Source organism: Cervus canadensis, chromosome 9, assembly GCF_019320065.1.
Source record: "Cervus canadensis isolate Bull #8, Minnesota chromosome 9, ASM1932006v1, whole genome shotgun sequence".
Classification (NCBI taxonomy): Eukaryota; Metazoa; Chordata; class Mammalia; order Artiodactyla; family Cervidae; genus Cervus; species Cervus canadensis.
This window is the reverse complement of record NC_057394.1, coordinates 13,600,987-13,613,913: the sequence shown is the minus strand read 5'-3', so window position 1 is coordinate 13,613,913 and position 12,927 is coordinate 13,600,987. Positions and strand designations below refer to the sequence as shown.

The 12,927-nt window shown below is 39.2% G+C and overlaps 1 protein-coding gene across 2 annotated transcripts in view; it reads right to left on the bottom strand.

The window, feature by feature from the left end:
* Positions 1-3,131: 3,131 nt before the first annotated feature.
* UGGT2 (UDP-glucose glycoprotein glucosyltransferase 2) overlaps positions 3,132-12,927 on the bottom strand; it is a 136,861-nt gene continuing 127,065 nt past the window's right edge. For both annotated transcript variants that reach the window (XM_043478321.1, XM_043478322.1), the window contains 3 exons: positions 9,675-9,791; positions 5,616-5,742; positions 3,132-3,340 (listed from right to left, as the gene is read on the bottom strand). In XM_043478321.1, coding sequence (XP_043334256.1) covers positions 3,318-3,340; positions 5,616-5,742; positions 9,675-9,791 — 267 coding nt within the window. In that variant the 3' untranslated portion in view covers positions 3,132-3,317. The remainder of the gene's footprint in view (positions 3,341-5,615; positions 5,743-9,674; positions 9,792-12,927) is intronic.

Here is a 12,927-nt window from a genome sequence, read left to right as displayed (position 1 = left end):
CCCCCTGAGAGATTCTGGACTAACACTGATGAGTGAGACAGCTCTCCACTGCACGTCAGGAAACAGTCACCAAGGCTCTCCACGTGCTTTACAAACCCCGCTGTGTGCCAGGCTCCAGCCCCCACCCCCTCCTCCTCATCCTCAAAGGAACAAGCCTACCTCCGTGCTGGTCTCTGCCTGGCTCGCGCTTCCTCCTACTGCACGTTGCATCCTAAATGTCACTTCTTCAGGCCTTCTGACGCTTTCCCTTCCCAGCATTTTCATTTGAATATTTATTTAATGCCACTTACACTCGTAACTTCAAAAGGACATGTCAACTGTCACACAACAGGTCATTAAAAATGTGCTGGGTTTGTGCAGGTTAGGAAGACCTAGATTACTGGCCTTTGGACAAAACTGGAAACAGTTTTCTGGTGGAAGCAGACCATGGGAAAACAAAGGAAAGTCTACACGCCAGTGGTGGGTTTGTTGACTTTTGTGTAAAAGGGAGTTTGAGCACGACGCTCTGAGGTTAGACACTCCACTGTGTGGTCAGTTATGTCTACTTCACAATTCATCCTACTCAAGACGCATCAAGGTTACCCCTTCTCTAACTCTGCCCCCAATTTTAAATTGAACATTAGGTTACCTAGGGCCATCTCCATTCAAACATTTTGGTTTTTACCAGTATTTTAGAATTTAAGGACAAAAAGTTATCCATATTTTAATCAAAACCTTTGATTTTAAAGTAAAACCACATGTTGCAACTACTGAAGCCCGTGCTCCCTAGAGCCTGTGCTCCCCAAGAGAGGCCCCCGCAAGGAGAAGCCCAAGCACATAGAGAATAGCCCCCACTTGCTGCAACTAGAGAAAGCCGGCACACAGCATCAAAGACCCAGTAGAGCCAAAAATAAACTTTTTAAAAAAGTGAAATCACATCAGACAGGATGCAAACCTTACACAGTTGGGCAGGATCACATGACTGAAGTAAATAACTTAAATGCAAGTAATTATGAACTGTAGGGGACAAAATTATTTTCCAAATCTGAAGTCTATAATCAAAGTTGTTAACAGCAGGTTCTAAGTAGAGACCTCACTCTAGAATTTCTCAGAAACTAGAATTTTACATTTGATACTGGGCTAAAAAATTGCAAAATGGGGAACAGCTATCCCATTACCTAACACTTAAAGGCTCATTTTTTGAGTGGCTACAGGGTGGGCTGGGTGCCCCTAACCATGTGCTGCCATCACAAAGTTGCCTGTATTTTGAACGTGGATCAATCCAAGTCCTGGTCCTTTGTGCCTCAACTCCCTAACTCTGCCACCAAGAGTAAGATCTTAACAAATCAATTGATTCTTTGGAAGAGGGTGGTTGCTGTTTAGTTGCTAACTTGTGTTCAACTCTTCGTGGCCCCACATACTGTAGCCCACCAGGCTCCTCTGTCCGTGGGATTCTCAAGGCAAGAATACTACAGTGCATTGCCGTCTCCTTCTCCAGAGGATCTTCCCAACCCAGGGATTGATTCCAGGTCTCCTGTATTGGCAGGTGGACTTTTTACCGCTGAGCCACCAGGGAAGCCCCTTGGAAGAGGGTGGACCCCCTTACTACTGACAGATTTTGTGGTACACTTATCACTTGCTCTATGAACTGGGGATCTGAGACAGATGTCAGAGCCCCTTGATGAATAGTCCTTTCTGTTCCAGGGGGGAAGTTAAATGCTACTATCTTCTTCGCTGCTAAATCTCAGAGAAGAAAATTCTCTTAGCCATGCTTTAGTGACTGAAGACAGTCTGACTTGACATACACCTGTTGCCTTGAACACTATTCATCTGGGTTTCTCACACCTCTCCTGGGCAGTACCAACTGCCTGTCTGGTTGTGTCCCAGGGGCTGGGCCTGGCCCATAGAAGCAACCATTTCTTTGGGCAGCTCCCATTTGTATCAAACTACATATTTATACAGAAAAGTCCAATTTTATCTGTAACTCCAGGCTGATGGCCTGTGGTGCTTCCTGGATGTATTCTATTCTGTCCTTCAAGGAGCTACATTGTTCCCTGTACTTGAGCACTCCCTTTCATCACAGAAAAACCCAAACAAGGAACCAGGGACGGGGGTGGTTACTGGAAAAGGGAGCGAGGTCTTGTGATCTCTTATCAGGAAGAAGGAAGCTGCGAGGAGCTGAGCTTTCAAATACTCTATGGGCTGTTATCTAATAGAGAAGGGTAGATTTGTTCAGAAGAGCTCAGAGGAACATGCACAGACCCGTGGTAGACAGCTTCTGGCTCACCATGGAACTCTGTACAGAACCGTCCAAAGACAGAGCAGCCCAGCTCTAGGAGCAGACGGTTCCATGTGGCCCTGGAAGCTTCCAAGATGGCGTGAGGCTCCACCTGGCAGGGCCTTGGAAGGGGGGCTGGCACTGGCTGGAGGTTAAACTCTACTAACTGCTCCCCAAACCTCACTTATCAACGGGGTCATCCGGAACAATCATGATTCCCACACTCACCTCAGCTTCAGAGGACAGGGCCCACAATGACACTGAGGTCTTCTGCTCCTGGCCCAAGATCCTATGATTCTAGAGTAGCTGGACAGTTTTTTTGAACATTTACTATTCCTATTCATCTAATATAAAAGAGAAAAACTGTTTATATTCTTAACTTAGTTTCTATAAAACTAACCGGTTCTTTTTTAAAAAGAATATATACATACCCCATAAGCCCACGAATATAATTTTATAAAAATAAAAATTAGAAACTAAAAAATATATAGCATAGGATTAAAACATCATATGGTTTAAGATAAGTGGTCACAGTGTGGCACTACTTTCATTTTAAAACAACAGTTAAGGTACAAATGGGCTTAATTTTTAAAAATACTATTTAGGGATAACTGTAAGTCCTTCTTTCTCAGAAGAAAAAACAAAATAGGTCTCTCTAATTTAAATGCATCTTTTGAATAAAGAAATATATAAATAAATACAGCTGGAATATTCAAAGATGTAGATGGTCTGATAAATCCCCATGAGGACCAGCTAGTCAGATATGTTCAACCTGGTTATTTGGCAAAATTATCACTTTAACTGATGAAAACCCAGTGTTTTATGCAATCAGGAAAGAGGAACCATCTAATTTTAAACACTCAATGGTCATTTCTTACAATATATAACTTAAATTTATTCAATACATTAAATACATGTTACTTTTAAATAATTAATATAATTTAAATCGGAGATGTCACTGATCCTTAATGAAACTTTGACAAGTCTTGGAAGTAGTTCCACATTTCCCCAGCAGGTGGCAGATTTCTTGTCACACTTTCTCATCTTACACAAGCCAGTGCTAGAGTTCATCATGTGTCAAAACTGTAGGGGAAGAAAGCATATTTAGCTCTTGAAATCTTAAATATCAAATTAGCTTAAGCCTCACTGAGGCATGAATTAATACAAAGTGTAGGATCCTCCTGTTAGTTCAGTACCTACTCGCTTCACGAAGTGACGATGAGAACAGCTCTCTGTACATTATGGCATCTACTGTGCTGTGCTAAGTCGCTCAGTCGTGTCCGACTCTTCGTGACCCTGTGGACTGTAGCCCGCCAGGCTCCTCTGTCCATGGGGATTCTCCAGGAAAGAATACTGGAGGGTTGCCATGCCCTCCTCCAGGGGATCTTCCCAACCCAGGGATCAAACCCAGGTCGGCCGCATTGCAGGCTGATTCTTTACCAACCGAGCCAGCAGGGAAGCCCATGGGATCGATCATATGGGAGCATAACTACTTGCCTTTTTACGCACCTACAAGTGAGCTCCCATGAGTCTATCAGAACAAGGACAATACTTTATTCATCTTTGTTATCTCCACGACCTAGCACCCTGATGGTGAAAAATAGGTTTCTCACCAAGCACAAAGTATGCTGTCATTAATGCAATGGAACAACAAAGAGCAGAAGACATAGGTGGTCTTTGTCTAAGATGGGCGAGCAGAACATTCAAACGCAGTAGTAAATACTATATAACTGTGAGAATCAAAGTCAATACCAGTGAAGACTTAAAGAGTTCAAAATGTCTTTTTCTCCTGCATCAATGCGCTACACATACTAACTGATTTAAGAACACATGAGAATTCAAAATGATATTTTCCAGGCAGAAATTAACTAAAACACAATTTAAATGGATCCTGTCCCACAATTCCAGGTGGCAGACTTTTTCTCTCTCTTCACTAAATTCCACTGGAATTATGCAATCGATCAATCCTCTATTGTTGGACAGATTCTATATCATTATTAAAGACAATGTTGTGACAAACATACATACACACATATTTTTGTTTAAATGTGAGTTTCTGATGAATTGATGGATCCAATGGCATGTATTTGAATTTTTATGTATATTACAAAATTTCCTTAATTTATACAGCTACTGCATGTATGTATATACACACTTACTTGTCAATACTCTTGCTAGTGCTGGGTATTGTTAATCCTTTAACTCTTTCCAATTTGATAAGAGAAACATTTCATCTCAATGTTTCATGAATTTATATTTTATCGTTAGGTAATTATGTGAGTTTTCCTTTCTTCTTTCCTTTTTTAGTTTTTTTTCTTCTCTCCCTCCTTACTCTGTCTTATCTTTCTCTCCCTTTGAAAACAGTTATGCCACTTACATAATAATCTTTCGCCTGAATTGAAATGGCACCTTTATATTAGATTATTAAAACTACTCAGGTGTATTTTAAATGCTGAACTTCTCCGACAACACACATTAATTTTGTTAAGGAAAACAGAGTCAGTATAAAACACAATTTCATGCTTATGTGAGGAAGTTTATATATAATTTCAGCCTCCCTAAAAAGTAAAGTTGAGGACAATAAGAAGTATATTTTGAACTACTGGAAATAATTATTATGAGGATTAATTAGTCTAACGTGTGAAAGTCTTTAACATACTGACTGGAACACAACAGAAGCTCAACACTACTTTTGAAAAAGAGCAAAGAAAAATAGAGACAGGTACCGACCAGGAAAGGGAATCATGAAGGAATCAAGAAGTTGGTATCAGCTTTAAAAGAATATCCAACACACATTTACTGGTGTTAAGGGTTTATGTAGGGTGATAAAATGCTAAGGTAATTTCAGTTTTTTAAATCTAAGAAATGGAAACTAATTCAAACCACCTTCTGGTCTATGATGAAGGCTGGAACAAGGAACCAGCTTTCTGTGAGGAAGCCTATATACTATGCCTGTCACTAATGCAGGGGACAGGAGGGAATACTTTATTTGGCTGTGTAAGGCTTGTATTAAACTTCAGGGCTTAGATTTTCGTATTTAGGAAATTCAGTGTATCTTAAAGAGATTGTTTCTTTTACTTTTTTTTTTTTAACCTCTATCTTAGGTCAGGAGACTAATACTATACTGCTTATCTATGTGATGATATGATGCTATATCCATAGGGGAATAGTTTCTCTATCCATGTTTTAAATTTGTGAACTTAAGTCCACATAAAAAGGAAATCTGTAATCATGTCACAGACTTTGGTAAATAAATTCTGATGTAATCATTTGATAACCATTAAGAAATGATTTTGTAATCTATTCTAATTTCACTTAGTGCAACATGTGGTTCATACACAACTGCAGAACAACTCACCTGCACTTTTCTTCTTGTTTTCAAGGTGATCTAACAGTTGCCGTATCTCAGTGTCATACTCCACCCATTCTGGGACAATCCTGGCAGCAGCTTTTAGTTTAGGTTCTTTTGTTTTGGGGTTATTGCACTGAAAATTTAAATATTAGAATTAGTTTAATAGAGAAAGGATCAACTGAAATGACAAATCGCAGTTTATGTAAGCAGTGTTTAATGCAAACACTCAATCAGAAGTTTAAACAAAAATTTGAAGATTTTCTGATGGTTCATAAGAAGTCTGTCAAACAATTCTATAAAATATTTGGACAAAGGATCCAATTATATGACCATTCTGTAAAAGAGCACGGCAGATTATATTAATAAATATTTTCTAGCCCTTTCTTTGGACTAAAACCTGGTTTTACATACTTTTTTTTCCATACGTAAAACTAATTGTCAACCTTTAGAAATGTCTCGAGTTTCTCTGGCAAAAAGCACTTGTCCTCTTTCCTATGCCTCTGTTTTGATTAGCAGTTATGATATTAAAATCAGTTAACTGGAATTCATTTGGAAAAAAACTGATAGTTGTGAAATTCAGAGTAGCCTATAAATCTCCATGCCTTAAGAATATTTAAGTAGTCTGTTTAAGAGGCACAGTGGAAAAACAATGGACGGGGATCCTCGTTTCTCATGGTTCCAATTCTCACTAGCAGTTAGACTTGGACAGTCCCACTTAAACTAGTAGTGAGACCTGTAAACATCACCAGACTGTGTGTGCGCATATGTGGGCACCAGTGGCAGAACCTGTCTTTTCATTTGCAAAGGAGGAAATTAGAACAAGGTTATAGAAACCCAACATTCCTCTAATACTTGATCAATTTTAATAAGCAATTGGTTCTACTATAAAGTTTCTTGGGAAATTAAGTTTAAAAGGCAAAAAGCAAAGGCAGAGTTTAAGGAGGGTCTGACTCTGGATGTATGTGAAGATACAGCTGACAGGACTAGTGTTAGTGGGCTGGATGTGAACTGTGAGGAAAGAGAGGCATCAAATATGACCCCAGGGTCTTTGGCTTGAGCAACGTAAAGAAAGGTTACAGGAGGGGCATAAACTTCACAGCTACACAGCATCCAGTCTGCTCTTCACGAAGAACAGTAACAGAGCGCGTGTCATGGAGCTGACTTCTACATGGCACTTTCTCATGGCAGCCCCAGCCTGCTTCACCCTTCATGCCTTACGGGAAAGCTTATTTATGAGCCATAAGCCTGGTATCTTAATCCTTTCCTCACCAAATATTTCCAGTATTCCATTGTGGATTTTTTCCTAGAGTAATGTATTTCTGCAGTAAGTGGGTAACAGGAACTTCTCTGTAGAAATTAACTTCACAGATAATGTGTTCTATAAACAAGATAACGGATTTTCTAATTGTGTCAGAAACAAAAAACAAAGTACTATTTTTTCCTTAGCTTATGCTACAATCGTCGATTCTTTACCTGCTAAGCCACTGGGAAGCATAATCTCTATCGGTAGGGCTTCAGTGGGGCAATCCGGTCTCACAGGGGAGCTGGGGCCAGGTCTGGAGGGACTCGATTGCTGTAACTGGGGGGCTGGGAGGGCGCTATCACCATCTAGTGGGTAGAGACCAGGGATGCTGCTAAACATCCTATAACGCACAAGTCAGCCCTCACAACAGAGAACTGTGGTCCGAAGGTCAATAATGCTTTTTCCTCTCCATTAGGCCATTTCCTGAGTTTCCTTTTTAACCTTTTGCTGAAGATGACCAAAAACAGCATGTTCTTTTTTATTTTAAATGTTTCTGTGGAAGAGATAATGTTGCCCACCAAAATTTATGCCGCCCATCCATTTTCTCAGTTAGACCTACTGTAGGAAGTAGCTGCCCATCCAGGAATGATGATCCTCAGCTCTTTTTATAACTGGATGTGGACACACGGGGCCAAGGCCTTTAGGGTCAGGATGCATCCTCCACCCTTACCCTCCCGATCAACACTACCCGACAGAAATACGATCGAAGCCACAAATGCAGTTTTACATTTTCTAACAGCCACATTAAAAAAATGTAAGAGGAACAGGCGGAATAAATTTTAACACTGTATTTCCAAAATTTTATCTAGTCAAAATGTAATCAATATAAAAATCAGTAATGAGGTATTTTACATTTTTATTGAGTCTTCAAAATCTGATGTGTTTTATACCTTAGAGCACACCTCAATTTAGACTGGCAACATTTTAAGTATTTTATGGCTGCCTGTGGGAAGTGGCTGCCATACTGGATGGATCAGCTTCAGATGGACATAGATGATGACAGGACCCCGGAGGATGAAGAAGTCCCAGGATGGATGGAAATTGGTCCCTGAGTCATGATGTACAGGGAAGGCCCTCAATGACAGAACACCCACTTGGGCCTGAACCTGGGTGTATGTGAAACCACAGAAATTTGGGCATTTGTTAGAGTAGCTCATGTTAATCTAAATACTAAAAATCTCAAGAAGACTTATATCAACTAACATATGAGTCACATTCTTATACAACACAACCTTAACATTGTAATGTTCTTAACTACTCTTTAGAAATTTCCCTTGCTTTTTTTCTGACTGATGACCACTTGTTTCTGCTACATTCTATCACCTATGATTGCAATCTAATTATATTTTGGCATGCTACTTTCTCAGACTTTCCTCATAGCTCAGTCGGTAAAGAATCTGCCTGCAACGCAGGAGACCTGGGTTCAATTCCTGGGTTGGGAAGATCCCCTGCAGAAGGAAATGGCAATCCACTCCAGTATTCTTGCCTGGAAAATCCCATGGACAGAGGAGCCTGGTGGGCTACAGTCCATGGGGTCGCAAGAGTCAGACACGACTTAGCGACTAAACCACCAAACCATGCTACTTTCTATACATATCTGGAAAAATATCCCTGTATTTTACTATCCAGTCTTATTTTGTTAAAAACTACAAGGTCTAATATTTTGACAGTTTGTTCCTCAAAGAAGATCTTGTACACAATTATCTTAAACTTTCATCACCACATAAAAACAATATGGTCAGGAAATGATAATATCTTGTACTACTAGAGAAAATATACAGTATTTGAATATAATGTCTACATATGGACAAGAAATCAACTAGTTTAAAATATTTCATGTCTATATTTAAACTGTGTAGCATAAACTGCTTACAGTGAAAATCTAAGAAAAAAATTCTCAAAAATAATGAAGAAAAAGACGTATAAGATATTTTAAGTAGCTGGAATTATTCTGGCTGTCTTTATTTGGGGAAATTATTGGTGTAAGAACTAAACTGATGATATGTTAAGATGATAACTCATCATCAGATGTTCAGTTTATGACATTTCAGCCAGTTGATGGCCTTTCTGTCAAAAGGCCTTGTGCAGAAAAGAATTAACACAGCAGGCCTGAGACCGCTATTCTGAGAGACATGTGTTCACAAGGCTGGCCCCTGGCTGGCCTCTGGGAACCTGGGTTTCAGGTGTTCCCACCATTCCCTGATAAGGACAGCTCACTGTGCTTAAACTGCAAACTTGTGATTTATGCTGACCACTTGCCTTTCTTCTAGATATGGGGAATTCTGGCATGTGCCAGGCTGAGGGGTTGCGTACGTGACCAGCCCCCAGTAAGAATTCTGGGCACTGGATTTCTGGTAACCTTCCCTGATAGACCACATTTCACACATGGTGTTGTACTTCTTGGAGCTTAAGGAATGAGGGTTGTCCCAGGTAACTTCACAGGGAGAGGACTTTTGGAGGCTTGGATCTGGTTTTCTCTGAACTTCACCCCATGCGCCTTTTCCTTCTGCTGATTTCACTTTGTATTCTCTCACTGTAATATTTCTATATCCATGAAATATTCTGAGTCCTAAGAGCCCTCTTACTGAATCATCAAACCTGGGGTGGTCTGGGAGCCCCCGATACAGCCCTATACCTGCCATCGTAGGTAAATAGTAAATATCAGACTGAGCCACAGGGTGCCCTGTCATTTGTAAAACAGAAAATATTTCTATTGGAACATTTTCTTATCTGTCTATACAAAGGAAAATGCAAACACTCACCAGATCAATTGTTTTGGCTCTTTGCTTGGATTCATCATCACACCAGGTTTCACACCACAACCATTCTTGGGGAAGAGACTTGATGGCAACTTGGTAAATCATATTATTGGGAAGATCCTATTAGAAAAAGAATGATTTCAACACAGAGGAATAGCAATTAGAGTCAGAGTGGAAGAAGTTGAAGATGTCATTTAGATTATAAATGGATTCTATAAAACATACCCAAATCTGAGATATGGTCATATTTTTAAGCTTTAAATACTTAATTTGACCCAATGGTCTCATGTCATGAATGAACCCGTGCACTGGAAGGAAGCGCACACCTGCCCTGGACTTTGCTCCTGCCCTGGGGGTGGAGAGGGGGGCCCAGAACCCACCTTGCAATGCCCTGTCTACCTCCAGCTGCCTTGAAACACCAGGATTAATCACTTATACTGTGTCTTACTGGTTATGTGGTCACCATCACACTCTCCAGATTCTGAGGTGACTTTTCAGTTCCCTATCAGGAAACTGCTCCATGAATATTTTCACACTTCTGCACACTCACAGCTTTCTAAGCAAAGTCTGCTGGCACCTGGGTAAAAGGATGTTTAAATGGCAAATGAACCTAGTAAGTTAAAGACAGATCTCTGGAGACATCAAGAGACCCTTTTCGCAGAGGTATCTGTTTACATGTCAAGGGCTGTCGAGCCTGTCCCGATGTGTCCCCAGAGAGTATCTGTGTGCATTCTGGAGCAAATGGCATGTTTCCTTTCTCTCCCAGAGGGCACCAGGGGTACTTGTGTTAGATGTTCCACCTAAGGTCCAAGATTCATAATTTTAGGGTTCTTCTCACAGCACTTCTATTAATCATAATACTGAAAGTCCTAGCCAATGAAACATGATAGGAGAAGGAAATATAAACCGGTATACAGATTGGAAAGAAAGCAATAAAACTGTCTTTGTTTGACGATGACAAGATTGTTTATGCAGAAAATTCTAAGAATCAATAACAAACTCCTGCAATGAATAAGCAATTATAACAAGGTTTCAGGATACAAGGTTAATATACAGAAAGTCAAGTGCTATATATCTGCAATGAACAAGTGGAATTTAAACTTGAAAACATAACATCATTTACATTAGCACAATCCACGCCCCCCCCGCCCCACCCCCCAAACAAACCTAGGTAAAAATCTAAAAGAATGTTCCTCTACATAAGGAAAACTAAAATTCTGATGAAAGAAACTTAGGGACATCTAGATAAATGGAGAGGTATTTCATGTTCACAGATAGAAAGACTCAATATTGGTATGATGTCAGTTCTTCCCAACTCAATTTACAAATTCAACACAATCCTAATCAAAGTCCCAGAAAGTTATTTTGTGGATATCAACTGATTCTAAAGTTTACACAGAAGGCCCAGAATAGCCAACTCAGTGTTGAAGAAGAATAACAAACAGGATGATACTAGTGAATTTGAAAATCTTCATATAAATTCTCTAGTAGTTAAAACATAGATATTTGTAAAAGAATAGACAAACACAGCAATGGAACAGAATAGAGCCCAGAAATATGAGAATTCTTTGTACTTTCTACTCAATTTTTTCCCTGTAAATCTAACACTGCTCTAAAAAAGTCTTATCAATTTAAAAAAATAAAAGCTTGACTGTTCCTTCTTTGAACCCCCTTTTCCTGGAAATCCATTCTTTAAATCCTTAAATAACCTGGTCGGTCATCTTATCTCAGCCACTTTCTCCCATCATACTCCCAGTCTCTGACTACCTCTAGATTTTCAGCTTACTCCATTAAGTACTCAGATATCAAAATCCTTTGATCCCCTTTGGGACCTGATTGCACCATTGTTTCACTGTCACTTATCCCTGATGTCTTCACTCTCCCTTCTTCAGTTTCCAAGGTTAATCATTATGTTTAATCCCTTGAATAGATTCTCAACTGTCTTACCTCTCATTTAGTTGGACATGTTTGGCAAAATAGTCCTGGTTAAATCCAAACTCTGACCTGCCCCCATCCAACTAAACATGGCTGGCAAAACACACAGACACATACACTACACTCTTTTACATTCTCATCAGCAGTGTGTGATGGTTCCAGTCTCTCCATATCCTTGCCAATGCTTTTATGGACCATCTTTTTATTATAGCCATTCCAGTGAGTATGACGTGGTATCTTGTAGTTTTAATGAAGTACCTAGTGACCAATGATGCTGAGCATCTTTCATGCATTTACTGGCCACTTGTGCACCTTCTGTGGAAAAATATCTATTTAAATCCTTTGAGTATTTAAAAAATTTGTTGTCTTTTTGTTATTAAATTATGAATCCTTTATATGTTCTGGATACTAGTCCCTTATCAGACATATGATTTTCAAGTATTTTCTCCCATTCTGTGGGTTGTCTTTTTCACATTGTGTTCTTTCATGAAGAAAGTTTTTAATTTTGATGCAGTCCTATCTGTTTTTTCTCTAGTTGCTTATATTTCTTGTTTCATATCTAAGAAACCATTGCCTAATCCAAAGTTACAAAGGTTTACATCAATACTTTCTAAGAGTTTTACACTTAATCCTCTCACATTCAGGCATTTGATCCATCCTGAGTTAAGTTTTTGTATATGGTATTAGGAAGGGGTCCAATTCATTCTTTGCAGGTAGACATCTTATTGTTATAGCACCTTTGTTGAAAAAAACTATTGTTTCTCCATTAAATTATCCTGGCATGCTTGTCAAAAATCTGGTGAGCATAGATGCATGGACTCTCAATTTATTTCTGGACTCTCAATTTATTTCTGGACTCTCAATTCTATACCATTGATTTATATGTCTAACCTTATGTCAGTCCACTCTCTGTACATATTTAAAGGGTACAATTTGATAAGTTTCACATATTAAATATTCCTGGGATACTATGACCACAATCAAGCTCATTGAATATATCCATAACCCTCAAGTTTTGTTGTGCCTTTTTGCAATCCTTCTGGGCTGTCCTTTCTACATATACCTAAGCTAGTTCCTGGGCAAACATGAACTGCTTTTTGTCCATGTGGATTGGTTTACATTTTCTAGAATTTATATAAACAGAATCACACAATATGTATATTTTTGGCCTGGCTTGTTTAATTAGATCAGCATAATTTTTAGATTCATCGAAGTTGCTATGTGTATGATGAATAAAATTCCACCCTTTTTACTGTTCAGTAAATATACCTTTTTACCATTGAGTAAAATCTTTTTAATTCAATTTCATTTTGATAGATAT